The sequence below is a fragment of the Pomacea canaliculata genome, linkage group LG6, assembly GCF_003073045.1.
Source record: "Pomacea canaliculata isolate SZHN2017 linkage group LG6, ASM307304v1, whole genome shotgun sequence".
NCBI classification, from domain to species: domain Eukaryota; kingdom Metazoa; phylum Mollusca; class Gastropoda; order Architaenioglossa; family Ampullariidae; genus Pomacea; species Pomacea canaliculata.
This window is the reverse complement of record NC_037595.1, coordinates 29,757,913-29,778,736: the sequence shown is the minus strand read 5'-3', so window position 1 is coordinate 29,778,736 and position 20,824 is coordinate 29,757,913. Positions and strand designations below refer to the sequence as shown.

Sequence of the window (20,824 nt, the reverse complement as noted above, 5' to 3'; positions counted from 1 at the left end):
TCCGTGGGAACCTCAGGTTGCTGTCAGTCAGTGACCTACACACGCAGCACTCAGCAGTCGAGTGCCCTGATAATAGCTCCCACAGAGGTCAAGGCTGTTTGCCTTTTGTTTATGTCAACATGTAGTAACTAACCGTTCCCAAAGTTTGCGAGTCTCGCTTTGTTAAACATTGGGAGAACCACAAGGTAGTGTAAACGAAGAACACAAGAAACACACATCGAAAAAAAGGTGAAGAAAATGTTTGATATGCATGGAATTTTTAGTGGCTGCTGATGTTGTGCCAGTAACATAAACACAAGTTTCGTGTTATTTTTTTCCTCACTAACAGTAGCTTCAGAATGTGATCTGAAAGAGCTTCTAGCACCTAAATGCTCTGACTAAACTTTAAAAAGGTGCGAATATTTCATATTCAATAACAGCAGCTCAATTTGCTATCTCCAAGAGGTTTGCTAGTGCGTGGTAGTTTTGCCAAATGTTTCCAGGACCTTCAATTTCGGGCCAAATAATGGAAGAGATTTTATCAAATCGTGGAGAACATTTTCAGGCCGAAAATTTTCCTCTGGTGCCATTCTCCATCGCAGTGCAACTCGAGCGAACGAACAGCCGTTGACCCCGCGTGAAGGCTGCCAAGTCGGGAAGTCGGTGACTGCCGCACTGCCACCTACCGGCAGCCTTTCCACTTCTCCTCACAGAAAAATCCCACAGTTCCACTGAAAATATTGAGCGGCAAATTAGATAACAAAGCGTGTGCATGTTTTGGATTTGTATTTAAACTTCTGACGAAAGGACTTTTCCAACCTGTTGGCGAAATCAATACGCATCCGTTACAAGGTCAAGGTCGTTGCTGACGAGGTTGGCGTCTGTACACCACGAGCAGACGACCCACTAGCTGCAAACTGGAAGGAAGCAATAGATACGAGTTTTCTCGCAGACCAGCTTTTGTCTCAGACTTCAATGAGGCCAGGGATCGCGTAAAACAAAGGAGGAGAGATTCGACTACACAAGCTCCAGTCCTCTCGGAGCTGGTGGTGACTGATAACAAAAAAAGCGAAAAAAACAAAACAAAAAAAACTGAGAACAGTTGGTGTGAGATTTTGGAAGGTTTGAGGACTTTAGTAAAGTGCCTGTGGACTGATTCCCAATGGTGAAACAGACGCCAGAGGAGATTCGGCAGCTGGTGCTGGAGGAAGACAGAAAGAAAGATGTGGCGTTCACCCCCGCCGCCTTGATCGCAGTGGTCAGTGGTGTGTCGGCCGCTACAGGTAAGACAAATGACAGGTAGTTGGCCTCTTTCGTCTTTCTTCATCTACAATCAATTTCCCCTCTTTTATTTTCATTTTATCGGTCGAAAGATGTGTAAATTCTATCTTGACTTTTTTTTTCCTTTGTTCTTCTCACTCTTCGGTGTCGTGTGCTTCATTTTTATACAACATTTCATTGAAGTGAGCAAAATACTTTAAAATAACCTCTACTACTTTTCAGCTAAAGGTTGAAGGTGAGAGAGTGTTTTGTTACTCGTGAATTTTTTTTTTTTTTTTTTTGTTTGCGCAGTCCTCGATTGGGCTGATTTGTTTAAGTCATGGATTTTTAAATTTATTTGGAAAATGTTCTTGGGTTTTAATCTTGTTGGCGGAAATGTTCTTTTGCCCTTTAGCTTTTATTTTACTTCAGTTTGTTTTTTTTTTTTCGTTTTTTTTTTTGGAGGGGGGGGGGAGCGAGAAGGGTTGTCTCTTTACTGATAACATTTTCATTCACACAGAACTACTATTTGCAGGCAGTATGTATTTGTAGCTTCTAACATCTACGTGTGTGTTGTTAAAAAGGGTTGTGAATGACAAAATTGTGCGGATAAGGCTGGGTGCCATTAAATTTATCGTGGTATGATGAGGAGGTTGGTGATGCTGCTTCTCTGTGAAAAGTATCCGAGGTATTCTCCCAGATGTTTTGTCTGATTCTCCCACAACCCATCGCTCTACACACCTGAGTCGCCACAGTAGAAGTCAGGGGAAGCTGTTCGATCCTAGCTTCCCGGCTGGCAGTGAGCACTGAGCTCTGACAGATAGCAATAAGGCCTCAGTTTGAAAACATTGCAATGGCTGTCTACTCTAGTCTTCCTCCTTCCATCCTTCCCATTACTTCCTCTTATTTTTCTGTCTTTCTCCTTGTTTTCCTTGAGTTTCCTTCGGATGAGTTATTGAAAGAAGAGGGACTTGACCTGGATTGAATTGTGTGTAACAACTTCTAGAGCTAGGATACACGATTTTCTAATACTTGTTATTGTTGGTGCTTTGGGCTGACATAATATTATGGTTGCATAGACCAGTGGTTCTCAAAGTATTTCGGACCGCGGACCACTTTACTTAAGTAAAAAATATGGCGGACCACCAAGGCCTAAAAATCAGTCTGTACTATGAATTTCAAATTTAAATTGCCGCATTTGTTTCATTACAATTCAAAACTAAATGTCCTTTGTGACAGTAGTATAGTAATAAGTTGACATAAAACTACCTACCTCTATGTACTTAAAATGTTAATACGAGGAATGCATCACTTTAAACATCACTTTGCTGACATATGACGACTGTCAGCCGCGGACCACCTGAGCTATGAACGCGGACCACTAGTGGACCACACTTTGAGTACCACTGGCATAGACTATTATCCTTTATATCGTGATTATCATTAATACTTTCATTTTCATAATAATTATCATAAGTGATTATTTATGTTGTACTATCTTTGCTATCATATTACCCTGTAGAACATTATTTTGAACTAGAGATACATATGGTTAGCTTAACCTCCCTAGTAAGTCCTCCTTTGTCACAGATGTAGACCATATACTAGAGGGGACTATCGGCATATCTGTTTTTAAGTCTGTGCTTGTCTCCAATAACAAGACCACAGCGCTTTCTGCCCATAGCTAACTCTGAGCTAACCCGCTATGTTTCATGATTATTCCCCTTGGCGAAGATAGCCAGTAGCTAAACACATCCTTCTGACCTTTATACAACTTCTGAAGCAAAGAGAAAGGTGACAAAGGTGGACCAAGCTTGGCCGAATCTTGCTTGTTTGCTGGGATGTAAGGGCTTAGGGAGAAGACGAGTCAGTTCACTTGTGAGAGGAATATTATTGTCGCGGTCATCATGATCATCACTATCAGTGATAGTTTTCATCTTGCGGGCCAAAGGTCACTTGCGACAAAGTGCAATCACAACGTATAGCCTTTTAACCCATTGTGGACTTGTGCCAGTCTGACCTGTCACGACAGGACAAGAAGTCGTCTAAAATCGATGAATGCTCGTCTGTACCTGTTCTGAATTAATCCATGCACTATTTTCCTATTTATTGTGTTAGACTGAGTGAGGGAGGGAGAGAAGGACTGGCAGAGAGCACGAGCCTGTGGAGGAAGTAGCTTTCACCATCTGCACTGTTATTTCTTGAATTTCTTCCATTCTGTAAGATGATAGCTGGTCGGCTGTCTGGATATGGCTATCTAAAAATAAAATTGTACAAAGGATAGAAAGAAAAAAAATATGCGACTTACAAGAAAGGGCAAAAAAAATTAAGCTATCAGAACTGAGAAAATATAACAAAGTATCAGCATAGTGATTCTACATGGTCAGGATGATATCATGCGTCCAAGAGAAGAGCGCTCAGCAGGGGAATAATTCCCTCGTCAAAGATGTCTGTATGGTTACTGGAGGCCACTTAGGGTAAAAAAAACAAACAAAACGTACGTTAACCCACTGGAGATACGGCAGTTGTCTGTCAGGGAGGGAATTAGTCAAAAATCTGGAGGCAGAATGAAGGAGGAAAAATGATCAAAGTCTTGGGAATGTTCCCACGCCCGCATCCACCCACCCACACCACCCCACACACACCCGACACACCCACACACCCACCCCACACACACCACACACACCACACACACCACACCCACACACCCACACACAGACGAGCGACAACGATTGAGAAGCCACGAAGACAACATAGGGAAGGGAGACAATCCGTACGATAATAGCAGTTCACTTATCTCACCTCCAGGGGAAAGCACTCTTTCCAAGCAAATTAAAACAGCAAAAACTATTTGACTGGCGCTAACAGGTAACTGAACACCTAGGGTCGTGTACGCAGGCAAGGAGATACACTTTCCCGGTGTGGTGCAGTGAGGTCGTGTGAGGAAGTGAGCTTTCCTCGTCTCACTTCCATTCTAGATCGTGACAGTCGTCGTGCTTTCTTGGGTGTTCACAGTTTTTATAATGTCTAACCTGTTAACATCACTATCCTGCTATCGTAGTTCACAATTAATACAAGCGGACCATCTGCCACACTTCTTTTCTTTGTCTCAGCTGTTTAGTAGCATTTCAGGACATTTCAGGACATTTCAGCTCTTTTCTGAATCAATTAACTAATTAATCTAGTTGTTAAACATTTGTTCAGATATTCAAACCTTGTTCTACTTAACTTCCTGTGGCCATTTCCCCCTAATCATTTTAAACGAATTTTGTTGAAATTCTACTGAAAAATCTACTTTTTTAATCGTAAATGATAACACGATGAATCCTCGCTTGGAAGAAATTTAAACACCTGAGACTTTAAATCATTGTACTCACTAGCCCATGATATAAAATCCCGATAAGAACCTGTGTGTTTTAACATCAGTACCTACAGTCAGTGGCTCTTTGCCCGAACCTTCCACTAAAGAGAGAAGCCAGCAGCTCCAGTGTTCCTGTCATCTGATGTTGTCCAGATGCCCAGGTTCACAGGACTTCTGACGGATGTCGTCGTCTTCTGAAACTTTTTTGATTGGTCCTTTCCCCAGATCATCCCCGTATGTTTGTTGGCAATCAGTACAAAGTCTGTGCTGCTATAGTTGTTTACCGACTATATATATAGCCAAACTAAAAATATCTTTTCTATTGTTCTGGCTCTGGTAATTTGTTAAGTGCTACGTGCCTCAGAAATATGTTGACCAGACACACGGGCAAACCAAACATGTTACATATGTATTAACTCAGCGAGACGAATAAATCATTAAATAATAGAGAACCAAGAGATACAGGACTTGATTACATGTGACTATCTCCGCTTTTATCTTTCTTTACAAACCGCACAAGCTCTTTGTAGGTGCATAGGAGCGTGTTCGTCAGTGTGTACAGGTCGCAACCGTTGAATACAGTTATAGAATGTAGAAGGGATGAGCACAATACTTTTATCTCTTTATCTGTCTGTTTTCAAGCCCTTCGTATATGCTGTGGGTGACTGTTCGCAATTGATTAGAGAAATCGCGAGAAAAAACTTATACTTAAAACTTAATTATTATATTTTTTTAAAGAATTAAACAGCAAATTCTTCTTTTCGTCTTCTCAGAGGGTTAATGTTATCCTTTTCGTTTGACTGTAAGCATTTCGGATTTGCTATTAAGATGTATAAACACCATACACATTTGACCAAGCAGATTATCACAACTGCCAAACATTGTCAACCCCAACCCTAGTTCCACACACACACCTCCATACAAGTTAATTTTAATCAGTAAAATACATTAACATCTACTGTAAATCATTATCAAAAATGACTGCGATACTATTCTTTCCTGACAGCAATCGGCGCCATTGTGGTGGTGCGGGCCCTGGACTACTTCCGGCGCGACATAGATGCTCATTGGCTGACATGTGTTCCGGTGAGTACAATGAACTGTAAAGTGACCTGGGGTCACGTGCATAATGTTGCTAGGCTAGTGACAGCTGGGAGGTCAACGCTTGGTACTCAGCTGAAATGCTCATAAAACTCATTGTAGTTCGTTTTACAGCTGCAATGTAGCCTTTGACCCTAAAGCTGTCATTAAGCCCTCACTCTATTGCTTGCTATCTCTTCATCCTCGTAACCCTCTTCCTCCTTCTCCCTGTCTGTTCATTGCTCTGTGTGTCTCAGTGAACTGCATGGCGGGAAAACGACATCAGATGATGTTGGTGCAAGTGTATTTTCTCCTGTCCTTATGGCTGCTTTTGAGTGTGCCTGGGCGGGTTCAACTAAAATACATAAAACACCAAGCGCGGTTTTGGTGTTTAGTAAACTTTGCGAGCGAGAAAGTAATTAAATGAGTCCTTCCTCTGACCTCGTCTGCTTGCCGTCTTCTGATTATCATCACCCCTGATCCCTCTTTGCCGGGTTATCATAAATGATACAAACACTTGGCATCTTCTTCAGCCCTGGCCTCAATCACAGACCATCTGATAAAATTGTTCCTCCAGCACGATTACTACCTTCTTTTTTTTCCTTCAATAGTCTCCAGGTTCCTCTTTCATAGAAATACACTTTTTTCACCAATAGTCGGTGGTGCACCTGCTTATATAAGGATGAGAGAGTTTTTTCTCAGAGCAAACCATGCGGCCTGATTGAAAGCATGCAGGCGTGCCGAGAGATACATCACTCGTCATGCTTGGTGGTCTATCCCCACAAAATATTTGCTGGAAGTGATTTAAGTGCCGGCCATCCGTAAACAAACCCGGACAGTGGCCTTGCACCTGTTCCGTCCTCATTAAGAATATGTTTTATGTTACAGGTAAATGCAGTTCTTAGCCACAAAAAGGTCATCGTTTGTTGTGAGAGAGGTGTTTTCAATCTGCAAATATAAACAACAAATCTCTCAATGCAAATAATAACACTAATTGTACAGTTTGGTGCAAGTTTATTTTAAGCATATTACTGTCTTCTGAAACAAAGAGCTGGAAAAATCACCTGAATCAGAATAGTTATGTCCGTTAATTATACTAATTAGTCAGGTAAATTATACTGGACTTGTTCACATCATGTTTATTTTTTAAGGGGCCTTCTGTGAAGTAAATTTCGGACCCATTGCTGGCAATGTGTCAACAGTTCAACAGTTCACAACAGGGACAGATGATTCATCAGTGTATTACCTCCCCTTGTAGCCTGCCGGAGGTCAACAAAGGGCAACTCAAACGTCACAAATAATCACGTGACTAGCGGTGTTTGTCAACAGAGGAGTGAAAGTTTGCGACCATCACTAAAAGATGTGAAACCCTAACCAAGTGCACAATCGTGGTGTACACAATGTTTAGAATGCACATCAAAGGTGGTTTATGTGACCAAGGACGCACATGGCGGCCATTATCTCAACCGTGTGTACTTTGTGTTTTACTTCCTGTCAGCTTTAGTTGCAGTTCTTCTTTCCTGACATTGCAAGGTCGCATGATTGCTGATGTGTACTTTACAAGCCCAAAATATTAAAAAAAGAAACATCCTTCAGATCCTGGTGGCCTCGTGTTTACATCCTCGTACCCTGCACATCTGGCAGCTCGCAAACAAGGTTAGAGCAACCATAATGCAGCATTCTAGTCGCTGTCAAGTGGAAATAAAATATTGCTGCCTTACACATAAACAATTAATTTCGGGGAATAGAACTGAGCAAGCATGATGCTGCACACAACGAGGATCCGTTAGGATCAAGGAGGTCGTTGTTGTCTCACACCAGTGACACGGATCTGATGACGATGATGATGTTGACTTCTACTTGTCATGGGGATGGTGGGGAATGTTTTGAAATGCAAGATGCATTGTCTTGCCTCGACACTCCCCGCTGAGGTTCCCCGGCGCCAAGGATTGTTTGGTCAGCTTCTCTGAGCTTGGAGATGCTTTTAACCAGTTTTCGAAGATCGTATTGATTGCAGGAGTGCCACATGGAATTCTAAAAGAGTTTAAGCATTTTAAGGTCTTATTCCTGCTGAACATGATATGACATCAATAAATCAATAGGTTTCAAAGGACATTTTTGTTTTTCCATGCACTGTGTTCTTCTTTCCACTAACATCAACCGTTTGCTGCCGCTTGTGTTTCTTGTGTGGTTAAATGTTGGATTCTTTGTATTAATGGAGCCGATGTATGCATTTAATCCGTTTAAAGATGTGTTTGATCATCTATAAATATACAAATGTGAGGGATGGCTATGTGTCGAGGACTTATCTCCGGTGCTTTCTCTGACTGGAAATTCTAAGGTATGGTCGACCTAGGGACCTACCATGGTCAGATATCCTGTGTTACTAACTTGGAAACTAGTGTAAGTAACGGAGTGGTGAAGTGTTTGTATTTACTCTTCACTTATTTTAGTCTTTTCTACATTCGGAGCCTCTGCCAATCTTGTCTGCCCAAACCTTTACAGCCGGGACAGAAATAGAAACCTCACCACAACAGTGCAGGGCACCATCGAGCTTTTCATTTTTTTATTGCTTTTTGCGTTGTTTGCGAGAGAAACAAAACCTCGAGATGAATTCGGACTTCGCAGTCTTCTGTTATTTTTTGAATTGCAGACGTCTGTTCTGAATAAGACCCTCGAATCATGTGTCCTTGCGGAGAATATTCATGGCCCGTGGATACGATACGGTCAGTGATAGCTCTCCCAGTTGTTTGCTCAGGAAATAAAAACAAAAACAATTGCAGGCGAACAAAGTAAGTCTGAGACACCCAGTATCGGTATGGATTATAGGAAAATGACTAGCGGCACTCTTTTTGTACTTGGACTTCCAGCTTCTCCAATCTCCGCTCATCATTCATTTCATGGCTCTCCCTCTCTCTCTCTGCATATCTCCTTTCTGTAAGTGCTCATAAAATTCATAGGACGAGTGGGGACACAGAGTTATTTGTATGTGTAGAAGGGATACGAACTCTCATGAAAACATCATTTGTAGGGCAGAGCACAAACACCTGGTGAACTGACACGGCTACAGGTAGAATGAAGACCAAGCAGGTGAGGGTTATCAGTTTGGGTGTAGGACAGCTGCAGTTCACTCGAAAGTAGAGGTGCTGATTTTAAGAGTAGTGGATATTACAAGGAAATACAATATCCTTGCTGATACATGCTAGATGTATCTAGTTAAACACAGGTCTGAGTTCAGAAGCAGTAGTTTACCTGACAGGTATGTACATCACTTGTAGATGGCGCTTGCTATGCTACACCGTGTCAATGATCTGTATCATTGAGAAAGTTGATATTCATTGGTATCAAGGATACATTCCAGATCCCATGATGGCTATGGTAGGGTTCTTTAAAGGATAGTGTTGATGTCTTTTCCTAATTTCTTATGATCAAGTTGCTGTGAGAAGAAGCGGCGTGAGAGCGAAGAGTTAATGCCAAATATTTGACATGACCGCACTGGGGAACGAAAGCCATGATCCACCTGGCACCTTGCCTTCTGTGTGGAGTAAGCAAAACACTTGATGATGCACAACCAAGCTTACTAATAAAAACAAATATATATATAATCTTTCCAGTGCATTATCAACAGAGAGTTCTGATGACCAGTGTGGCATGATGGCACAGTCCTTGACGAACAACAATAGGTGCAGTGAGAGGGTGGACGACATCACAGCTTGCACATCTATAGCTTAGCAGAACATTTTTTTCTGGTGAGGAAACATCCCCAGAATGCAATGATCGGGTCAGTTGTTACATGCTGCTGTCTCAGTGGATAAGACCCTCTCCTGCACCAAACTACTTACATGTGCGCGTGTGGGCAGGTGATTGCTCATAAGCATGTATCCTGTCTGATAAGATGTATCGTAGTCACCCACTTCACCCACACCTATCACACCCACTTCTTTATGAGCATGCTGTTGGACTGGCGAATGTCATTTAGACAAATGTTCTCTACAAGTCTGTTTCTTGTCCGATGCGAACCATGCCAGGGCTTTTATCACACCCACCCCGTGTATTTTGAAACACAATGACAATGGCGAGTGTCATACAGTGCTGTTGCCCGTATTGTTACCTGTGACAGGTGGAAGTCTTTTTAATGCAGCATGGAATATAACTCACGCTTTAAAATGTTAAAATTTGTGGGATCTGTAAATCAGTTTGTTTTATCATCAACAGCAGCTTTTCAGGTGCAGAACGAGGATGAAAAATATGGCAAGCCGAGCCATGAAAAATTCACTTTCGTCGTTTATTGCCTTCCACCCGCCAAATGCGTCAACGGTTGGCTGTTTCGAATCTCAGTGAAACTCGTTGCCTTCCTCTTTTTTATTTATTTTTGGTGGATGAAGGGTTAAATAATCCTCATTTGCTGCTGAGCGATATATGTTTATGCTAATAGACTATGTCCGAAAAAACTGCATATGGGCATGCAATTATGTGTGTGTGTGTGTGTGTGTGTGTGTGTTATATATTATAAAGCGCGTTGAGCCGACATGGAAATAGCGTTATATATTATTATTATTATTATTATTATTATTATTATTATTATTATTATTATTATTATTATTAGTATTATTAGTATTATTCACAAATACATACATATATTTATTACTGCCCTTTTTTAATGTGACTACTTGTAAAAGATATGATCGAAGAATTTTCGATTGAAGTACTCTATATCTGTGCCTGGGAGTGAAGAAGGAGGAAAACTAGTGAAAATCAGAAGCCGCCTGTGTCCTCAACATAATGAATCAGAAAATAGTTACTCAGCCAACACGACATCCATAGTGAACATAATTGGTTGCGATTGACAAAGGAAGTCCATTATATTGCCAGTACAACAGGTGCATGGGGGTCTGGTGAGATTTATTTATGTATTTTTGACAGAGAAATAGTTTCAGTGCTTCGCTTTTACTAACCTTTTACGATTATTTATGCTTGCAGTTCCTGTTTCCAGCAATTACAGGGATGTATGTTGGCTACAAGAAACAGTTTGGCTCGGTGAGTGATTTGGCATCGGCACAAGAACTTTCCTCTGAGTGCTGCCATTACATGTGATACCCAGGAGCGAGCTACATGTAGTTCAGCCAAGGAGAAAGAACACAAATAAGCACAAAATCACACATCCAGTCCATCACGCACATTTTTCATCAAATATTAGTATTACTATATATATATAGTTGTTTATTTATATGACTTTGTTTCTTGCTCCCCGCCTGTATATTTTTATTGTCTTTGTCTTACTTACTCCCTCAATTACTTGCTCACGTACAATTAATCTCTCATGAGCACACGGATGGTAATATCTCCACACGCGTGCACACACACACACCCACAAGTGCACGCACTAGATGTCACTAGGTGTATGCAATCTGTAAACCCTCCTTTTCTCTCTCTCACCCCGACATTTTCACACATTATTTGTGTGTCTGCTTGCTTGCATGTTTCTTTGCTACGTGTTCTTGTGTTGGTTTTATGGGACCCACTACTGTTTCTGTGGCAGCCTGCCACCTGCACGTGCCTCCTACACCCATGCACTTTCTGTCTGTTGCAGCTCGGGGTGCACACTGCGGTGTCCGTGATGGCTCTGCTGTTAGGAGGCCTCGCCTTCAGCTCGTCCGTGGAGACCATCTTCATCAACAGGGAGAACTGCCAGTACGCGTGGGCAGGCGTGTTGTGTCATCGACAGTCGTTGTCTTGACCACCATCACACCCCAGTCCTACCTCCTCCCTTCTCCAGTCACAGTGTCCCTGCTTCCATCCACTCCCGTGCTTTCAAATGTCCCCGCAATGGCGCAACTCAAAACTTTCTGTTCGACTATTTATCTCGCTACAAACCGATCCCTATTTTTATTTGATGGATGAAGTAGAGGGAGTTCATAATCCTTGGGTCGTTTGGGTGTAAGATGTTAGAGACCATCTTTTCTCGGAGCCAGCAGTGTGCGAGGGTGGTGCCCATCTCCTCTTTCACACGCCTCACCCTCCCTAGCTCTTTACGCAGTCGTGTACCCGTACCCGACAGCTGGGTTGACTTGGAAAGTTCGCCCCAAACCGCCACGCCTCCGGATTTGGACTCCAGTGCTCTAACCACTCAGCTCCTTGCTTTCCTCATTCATTCAGGATATCAATTCATACATGATTTTAAATTTGTTCGCACAACATTAAGCAGCAAATGGGATACTCGGGTGGGACGCGGCATCATGTACCTTCCGTTACCCTACCTGCTACGCCATAGTTGTAACCCACACAAACAAGAAAACTAAAATATCCTATCACCTGGTCTACAGTTCACTCATGGTCAACAGCTGCAAGCCCGACTCCCCTCTGTTCATTTTGTTCATCCAGCTATCCCCTACAACCATCCTCCTGCTTCTTCTTCTTCTCCTGGTGCTGACAATGATGATGCTCTTAAAAAACTTTTATTATACATTTTTGAAATTAAGAAAAAAGCGTTTCTATTTCGAATTACTTAGTAGGCTTTTATGTATTTATACATACCATACATATCGTAGAAAGCAACAGCAAAGAAAAGCTGCCCAAGGTAAACTTTACATAATGTCAGTTGATTGCTTGCAGGTCAGTGTATGACAAAGTCAGCTGCAACAAGGAGTCGCTGGCCTACCTGTACATCATCTTCGGGTCTGCCACCGTCGGCACTTCTCTACTTGGACTGGGCTTGACCTTATGCACGTGTCACTGCGCTTTGGTAGGCAGGAGAAGCATGGTCTGTCTGTCTGTCTGTCTGTCTGTCTGTCTGTCTGTCTGTCTGTCTGTCTGTCTGTCTGTCTGTCTGTCTGTCATCCCCAGCTCCCTCCTTCTCTCTATGATCTCAAACATTATTTTGACCTCTCATCTTTCTTCCTGGTGGACTTGTTGGTTGGATCCATGTCTGTCCACCTGTTTCATTTCCTAGTCTGTCTGTCGTACAGTCTCAGTCTACAATAATGTTTTGTCAAGCTTTGCCAGCTAACCACGGCTTTGTTAGCGCTGCAGGTAGTGTTTTCTCTTTAAAAAATAAAAGCTGTGTGAAAAAAAGCCAAGTATTTCTAAGATATCCTCCAGTCTTCTGTAGACCTGTTGTTCATAGGCGCTCAAGCAGAGGTTTGGAATGAGATAGGGCAACAAAAGCTAGCATCTCGCATGGTGGGCGTATGAGGTACCCGTATGTTGAAGCTAGAAAAAGTGGGGGTGATGAGGAGGGTTAAATGCATACTCTTTGAAATATTGGTAAGTTATTCATCCCTCTTCCTAAAACTTGCTTGCCTGTATTTTTCGAAATTAACACTTTTGTCCTTTCCGTTTTTAAATGTTAGTGTGTGCATTGTTTGTAATAATCGGGTAAGGCTCAGTTTAGGAAGCATCTAAGATCCCTACTACACTTCTGTGACATAACCATTCGTATCCTCTTTTCAATGAATTTAATGAAGCAAAATGAAGAGGAAGCAGTTTGTAAGGATCCTGTCTGGCACAGACTAAAATGCATTTAAGCTTGAAGTCGGTATATTTTTCAGGTTTGAGTGTGGATTGAAAACTAATAATTAAGGAACGTTAAGTATAGACAGGTGATCACTAATACCACTGATGCCTCTAGGAGTAACAACGGAAGGTGAGGATAGTAGACTAATGGTCATGTAGAAGGTGAAAGGTCAAGCATCTTAACTAGTTCACTTGGGCGGGTCAATTCTAGAGCCGAATCTCCAAGCGGGAGCACGAGGAGGCGGTGCGGCTCCGGCACGAGCAGGAGCTCAAGCAGCGCGAGGAGCGGAAGTTGAGGGATGAGTACAGCTGCTGGAAGTTCATAACCGAGCATCCCTTGACGGGCACCCAGCCCAAGCAGCCAACGACTCTTAACGGCACACTGGCGTACCAGGTCAGCTGTGGTTGACAGCTTCACCTCTGTCTTCTGTCGCTCTGTATATCTAAACCCCTCTTCCCTTCAGCTTCTTTGCACTTCTTCCGCTCCTTCCTGCTTCCTTCGGTCCCTGCGAAAAGTCTTTCCTTCGCTGAAATCGTTCGCCATTCTTTCTCTCTCTTTCTCTTGCGGTTATTTATTCACCCTTTTTTTTTTCTTTCTTTGTTTCTTGTCCCTGATATGTCTCCATGTTCCTGTCTCATGTCTCTCGTAATCTCTCCCCCATGCTTTCTTCTCATTCTCTCTCTCTCTCCTTTTGTCTCTAAATTTATTTTTCTATCAGTGAGTGAGAGTCTGTCTAACTGAAGAATGGACAGAGAGAAAGAGAGAAAGGGAAGTTCATAAAAAAGATTAATGGACTTTAAAAAAGCAAGGATAATAAACTCGTTTTATAATAGTCAAGAATGTATTGTTGAGAAATGCAATATAATAAGAAATAATAAAGGCGCAGCAAGAATGTTGGTGTAAGAGTGAGTACCTGACTGTATGCGTGCACCTGTCATCTTGATACTGTTGGCAATATAAGCTTAACAACCCTGCTCGCTTTTCAGATAGAGAATGAAGTATCTTTTAGAAACTATAAACCCGAGGTTTCCAGGACATAGATATTCAACAAATGAGGGCAGTAACGAATAGTTTTTTTACTGAAGTCTGTATCTACACTCGAGTGAATTTACAAGCACGTGTAAACATCATGTTTTACCCCCGTACATATTCATCTGCCTCGTTCTGTTTGGTAAGTCAGCTGGGAATTCAATAATTCTGTGCCGACATCTTTCTGTTTTAGTGGAAAGTCAAATATTATTCATCCATCTAAAACGAGTTCTCGGATTTTATGACCTATGACCTGTAACACGCAATGTCACACAAACACACACACAAACACACACACAAACACACTGGACCGACTGACTGGCTGACTGAAGTAGGCCTTCAAGGCATATAGGGCTCTACTTTTTCACTGCCTCAGCCACTCAGCCACAATTGTTCTCGTTTATCTTTATTGATGGGCAGTGTGCGACAACTCTAGTCTCATTACTCGCTTTGATTCACGGTTCTTCCCCCCTATACCTGGTTCCTCCCCGAGGTAGATGTCTGTGCACACGGGAACATTTATGATGTTCCTTTGCATCAGACTATCGCATATTGCAAAAACGATAAAATTTTATCATGTTTGTATTATCTAATCCTTGCTGGCTGTATGCGCGGCTGATGGTTTCACCAGAACAAATAATGTTGACAGTTGTTGCCGAGACTTACAGAGCAGACAATGAGCAGACAATCAGTAGACAGAGGGCGCTGTTTGTGTGCAGATCGCTCGCCTGCAGTCACAAGCACAGAGCCTGGCCAACACACCAGATGTCAAGCGGCGAGACCAGAACAAATCGTCCTCGTCAATAATCTCGGTTGGCAGGGCCACCCCCTCAGATACAGGAGACGAGTCTGCTTCCACAAGGCTTTAAATATTTATTTATTTTATATGAATTTATTTATTTCCTGATATTTGTCTTCTGTTTTTCCAAAGAGAGTTATATCTGACCGTTGATTCCTTACCAGGCATCAACCTTCCTCCGTCTCCTCTTATCCTGTGCGATGTGTTTCTTTTATTTTTTTGGGGGGAAGTGTAGGAATATGCTCCGGGGTGGACTTAGTTTCCTTTCCGGATCCGGGGAGCATTGTTTCAAGAATAGGGCGCCATGGACTAACGGAAAAACTCGTCCACAACAGTCATGCAAACAGTCGCTTCCATTGTGATATTTACTGTTGATCTTGTTACTATTGTTGCCTTCAGTGTTATTTTGCCAGCTTTGATGTCTATAATGGCGAAGAGGAAAGTTTATTTTGTATATATTCTTGAAATCACTGCCTTCACTGTAAGTTTTAGGCCCAGATGTGTACGGGGGGCTGGGGAAAGGCCAAGAAAAGACTAGCTAACAGAAAAACAGATGCAGAGAAAAAAATCCAGAGCCACAGACAGTTTAAATATAATCGAGATGAAACCTAGCAAAAGTCACCAGATGACACTTAGTGTAAATGTAGTTGTGATGGAACCAACCAATATTCGCCACTTGCTATATGTGGTAAATATAACATTTTTCAAGAAAGCGCGCAATATAATCTGAAGGACTTGAAAGAAAGGAAAAAAAACCGAACGAATTACTAAAATAGAAACAGACAGGCAGACAGGATTAAAGAATGAATGGATAAATAATTGTATAATTTTTTTTAAAGTTTTTAATATTATAAAAACAAAAACAAGTGTAGAGTTTACAGGCTACTAAGTGAAATATTCTAGAAACACTGTAAGGGCTTTACATGTTATCAGGAAAAAGATTTGCCTTTCCAGCTTGACTTCTTATGATTAAGTAAATCCAGACTATGTCTACAATGTTTACAATCGTGTACAGTTTCTGTATTACTGTTGTCTCGAGGCTATTGCTTGTGTACACAAATATCTTTTGTACATGAAATATGGAGCTGCTACAAAGCTTTAATCCATCTATGTAATGTGCATAGCGATATCATTGCTAATGTACAAATTATTTAGTTATATAAGCTAATAAAGGTCATATAAGCCTCTACTCACCGATAACATGTTTGGAAGATTCGTTAGTGAAACTGTAACCCTTGACTACAGCCAGCATGTGCGGTATATATATAAACTTGTCACAAGGTACACCACACTGACAGTGTGAATATAGTTGTGATTGAATCTTGTAAAAGTCACCACAGAGACACTTAGTGTAATTGTAGTTGTGATGGAGCCTAGCAACAGTCATAACTTAGTATGCAGCATTTTACCAACCTTCTCTCTCTATATATATATCAGTCTGTTCTATTTCAAACTTATTACCATTCTTCATATCTCCAAATAACTTCTGATCATCCGTATGTCATATGTTGACTTAATTTGTAGATGTTGAAATAGATGTTAGCGATTATCGTTTTCCTCGTTTGTATTGTTGTTCTCAATGAAATTGTTAAATGACAATGCCTGGTTGGTTTTTCTAAAGATTATCATTAATTAAAAAAAACTTGCATATGGGATTAAAAAAAAGAAAGAATTCTTGCTCACACCTTGGTTAAAATGTCATTTGTCGACACATGGTTGCAATGAGTGACACGAAGCTGCTCTCACCTTTCATTGAACACCATGAGGTCCAGGCAGCTTGAGTTTGGTCCAGTCCAGACTTCAGCAGCATGGTGAAGTGGTCATATATAGGTGCCTGCCCCCTTCTCCTTCTTTAAGTACAGGTGGCATATGTAGAAATAAGATTTAGTTACCGTAAGCCAAACACCTGAATTCCATTAATGCTTTCACAGAAGGAGATGTTGAAAGACTGCTCAGGTCACAAAGAGCGGGTGTTGTCATAAAGAAGCCACAAAACGGGGCTTGAACGAGGGCTGGCCCTGATGTGTCCACAGTAAGATGCATCAAAACAGTTATGTTCCTCCCTAGCGGCCTTTTCTCGAAATCCTTTTCCTTTCGCAAAGCACAAGAACAGATCGTGACCACGAGCGGGAATGAGTCAGAATGAATTATGCTACACGCAGGGACTATTCGGTTTCCTCCATATTGCCGAGCACAGTTTTATGGACACATTAATGGGCAACAGGAGAAATACTGGAGTGCTTTCAGGACAGTACCGGTCTCACACACACACACAGACACACAAACACCGCGAGAAAGAAGAGAGAATAAATATAGAACAGATGAAAGATTAAAATGGAATACTTTGTTGGAAGAAGTGGATGACGAGTTTAATTTAACCCACAGGTAGACATAAATGGAAAAATAAACTAGATTACTGCTCTTAACAACCGAGTAAATTGTCAGAAAATGGCCTGGCACAAAGTCATCGAAGTATCGGACACAATGGCAGCATTCGTTTCTTTTTTTTTTTCTTTTTTTTTTTAAATATACCTGGGGAAAGTTATCTCCCGTTAAAATCAGCAGCATTCAACTCCCGTCATGGATACTTTTTCACACAATCATAACTAAGCTTTTTTACAAAACCACAAGGGAAATTTACAAGAGTTAATTAATTTTTCTTCTTGTTCATAGTCTTCGTAGAACATAGCATCTATGAGCTTCACGTCCTTGGAATCCAATAAAGAAGACAGACGGGGACCAGAAAAGCAGGAAAAAAAATCCCGCCTGGAGGCTTTGAACCAGCATCAGGTGTGCAGCTGCTTCTCAGGCAGTGACTAAAGAGTTATTCTGGAGGCGGAAATCCTGAGATTGTTGTATTGTAAGGCATTTCTTATGAAAACACCAAGAGAAAACGAGTTCATTCATGTTTATTTTTATTTTTTATATTGTGTCTCTACATCGTTTTGTGTTTACCTGAACCTTCTTGGACATTGGAGAGTACCAGAAATTCTGAAGCGTTGAATTAACACATGTGGGCTGGCGATTTCCGTTTTCTCGGATTTTCTTGATAAAAAAAAAATGTCTTGAATTCAGCAAGAAGAACACGGCACCAGACTATAACAGTGTATGTGTGTGTTTTCCTATCTTCACGCAGAACATTAATCAAGAAGCAAGAAATTTATGGCGAATGCATCAGCATCAATTCAGAAACCATTTCCATCTCGCAGGTGGCCCGCTGCTCTCGGCTTGCATGTAGTCTTGTTAACTGATATCCTTTTCGTTTTCTGTGCCTCGTATATTTTAATCAAGCTGACATCTTCATATCCGTTAGGGCCTCAACTGCCGAGTGTTTCGCTGTTTATCTGCTCGCAGAGCTCCCATGATATAAGGCACCTCAGCCTAGAGGGGGACAGCGATGTCGGGTATTGAAGCCCTAATCTGGCTACACACGAACACCCATCAACTCCAGCCAGTTGCAGGCAAGATTTGTGACACATTCAGTGTTGGAGGCAGTGCACTGCTTGCATCCCAGGGCTGGACAAGTGGGCAGCTGAGTTGTTAGCACTGGCATCAAGGTTGGAGCCGCAGGTTCGATTACCGTATGGCGCAGCGAACTTGGTCAAACCAACCCAGCTGTTGAATGGGTACCTGACTCTTCTGATGATTGAGGAAAGTAAGACATTGTCATCACATAATCAATCTGGTCCGACAAAAATGTGGTCTTTAGTCTCGCTCTCCAGCGACTGAAAAGCTCGGGTACTCGGGTGGGTAGACAAGCTCGGTGTCTCTCTCCACGTTTCTTCAGTTAGCAGAGCTTCTTTGACATGGTAGTTGGTCCCGTTTCATTTCTGGTTTAAATTTCAAACCGCTAAAAATTTAGACAATTAAACTGAACCCATGTTTTCGTAGCAAATATTTACGACTTTCTTACAGTCATATATTCTTAAATATGTCATAGGTCAAAAACACCTTTATGACAGGCGCATTTATTATTTTTAACGAGCTCCACACAGTCATTTGAATAAAGTGTTGCACTCTTGTCAACTTTTATTTTTTTAATCCGTTCGTATCCTTTTCAATCAACCCACAGGGTTGAGTCTGTCTTCCAGGTGGGCGGGCAACTGGTGAAATGGACGAACCTATCTACACAGCTTACATCCACATCTTCGCCTCTCGTTCCTTACTTCGCTTTTTAATCGGTTGATGGATAATGTTATCAACCTGAGAACACGATCGAATGGCTTCTGCTGGTGATAGATAACACGCGCTGTTTGACACTAATGAGTTAATGCCAGGTGATGGTGGTCGCCATCCATTAGCTTTGCCAGTGGTATCAGAAGCACCACCACTAGCAGCAGGTTGCTCTGGCTGAAGTGATACAGAATACAGTAGTAATAACAATAATACAGAGACAAACAAAGTTTCAACAAAACTAACTACTGCAGTGGTAGTAACAACGGCAGCAAGTAGTAATAGCAGTAGTTATTGTTGTAGCACCGGCAGGTGTTATAATCTATATTGACAGTAATAATTAAAAATAGTTGATAGTATGACACCTGAGTAACACCAAATTAAAGCAGTGGTAATCATATTCGCATTTTCAAGTCACGCGCATGCAGGCACACACACATTCTTACTCCCACAAATTTGTGAAAATGGTTTAGCTGAAGAGCTGCAAACTTCAAACATGACCGATAGCTATTTCATCGAAAGATTCAAGGATTCTTTTCGAATAATGGCTTTAATTGCCCCGATTCCAAAGCCTTCCCCCCTTCCATCTTCCCGCCCTAGTTCTTACACTCTCCCTCTCCCTACACCTTCAATCCCCGCCAGCTGCCGAGGGCAGACAACAAATGTTCCAGACTGGCATCACATTGGCTCTGACGTCGGCAAAGAAGTCAATCGATGTGATCCCCAGAATAGTCGAAATCTGTCTATTTTAGCCCTACTTTCACCAGCTGCACGTGCTCGCAGACGTCATGTGCTGATGTCCAGGTAGAGCGTGGTGGGAGTCAGTGAATGAGCGCGTGCGTACAATCCGGGCTCTCGTCACGAGCTCTGTCACGTGCAGGGGCGGCCACACTTACACACTCTTTCTATGGCTAGTCCGTGGAGAACATTTTTTTAATAGGCGGTCTTCGCTTGAGAAATTATTACCATTCTGATATTTTTTTTTTCTTTCATCATTAAACCTGACCCTTATCATAGAATGACGGGTTACTTTTTTTTTTCAATGCGGATACATGTGTGTGTGTGCGATGTTATTTATCAAGATGTTTAGACACCCACACACACAGTAACTGTAACGACTGCAAGGACGGGGGATGCGCATCAACAGTTTCAAACTTGTGGCTGCAAACTTTAATAGTACATGGTGGTTGTGGAACTTCGTGTTCGCAGCATGCACGTTGATATATTTGTTTAGCTGACCTGCTAGCGATGAGTGTTTATATTTATTTTATAAGTGCGAGGGGAGACTGCTATACATAGCCCTCCGTTTTACGGCTGGCGGCCTGTTGCTCCCCCCAACCCCAGCCTTTGTCCCCTGTGGACACATGCGCAGTCAATTATGTTCTAAAAGTGCAGCCAAGGCCGATCTTTATTTTGTAACCGTTGGAGGGGGAGGTGTGTTTATCATTGCATCAGCTGCGCCGCCTGTTCCGGCCAAAGTGCTTTCTGTAAGGTAGGTGCACGTGACCTTGACTGCGCGAGGTCTGCGACGTATAAACAACGTGTCGGCCACGAGCAGCAACGGGCGGCGTGGGTGGTGTGCGCACCACGGGTAGCACCGGAACTGCGCAGTGGACCTACCCACGTGTAG

At 42.1% G+C, this 20,824-nt stretch overlaps 1 protein-coding gene across 2 annotated transcripts; it reads left to right on the top strand.

Annotated features, from left to right (window-relative positions):
• Positions 1-346: 346 nt before the first annotated feature.
• On the top strand, positions 347-16,703 carry LOC112566751. 2 transcript variants are annotated; one of them, XM_025243086.1, is made up of 7 exons: positions 358-1,262; positions 5,607-5,686; positions 10,661-10,717; positions 11,271-11,371; positions 12,293-12,422; positions 13,404-13,586; positions 14,942-16,703. In XM_025243086.1, exons 1-7 carry the CDS (start codon positions 1,142-1,144, stop codon positions 15,089-15,091), a joined length of 822 nt encoding a protein of 273 aa, XP_025098871.1. In that variant the 5' UTR covers positions 358-1,141; the 3' UTR covers positions 15,092-16,703. The 2 variants fall into 2 exon arrangements, with proteins under 2 accessions (XP_025098872.1, XP_025098871.1); XM_025243087.1 differs by lacking the exon at positions 13,404-13,586 and having other exon boundaries at positions 347-1,262.
• The last annotated feature ends 4,121 nt before the right edge of the window (positions 16,704-20,824 follow it).

What these genes read in the sequence shown, in the direction of transcription:
- LOC112566751 (XM_025243086.1), top strand. Translation starts at nt 1,142, where the DNA reads ATGGTGAAACAGACGCCAGAGGAGATTCGGCAGCTGGTGCTGGAGGAA. An exon ending in ATTGGCTGACATGTGTTCCG is followed by an intron (nt 5,687 to 10,660) that starts GTGAGTACAATG and finishes TTATGCTTGCAG; the next exon opens with TTCCTGTTTCCAGCAATTAC. An exon ending in ATCAACAGGGAGAACTGCCA is followed by an intron (nt 11,372 to 12,292) that starts GTACGCGTGGGC and finishes GATTGCTTGCAG; the next exon opens with GTCAGTGTATGACAAAGTCA.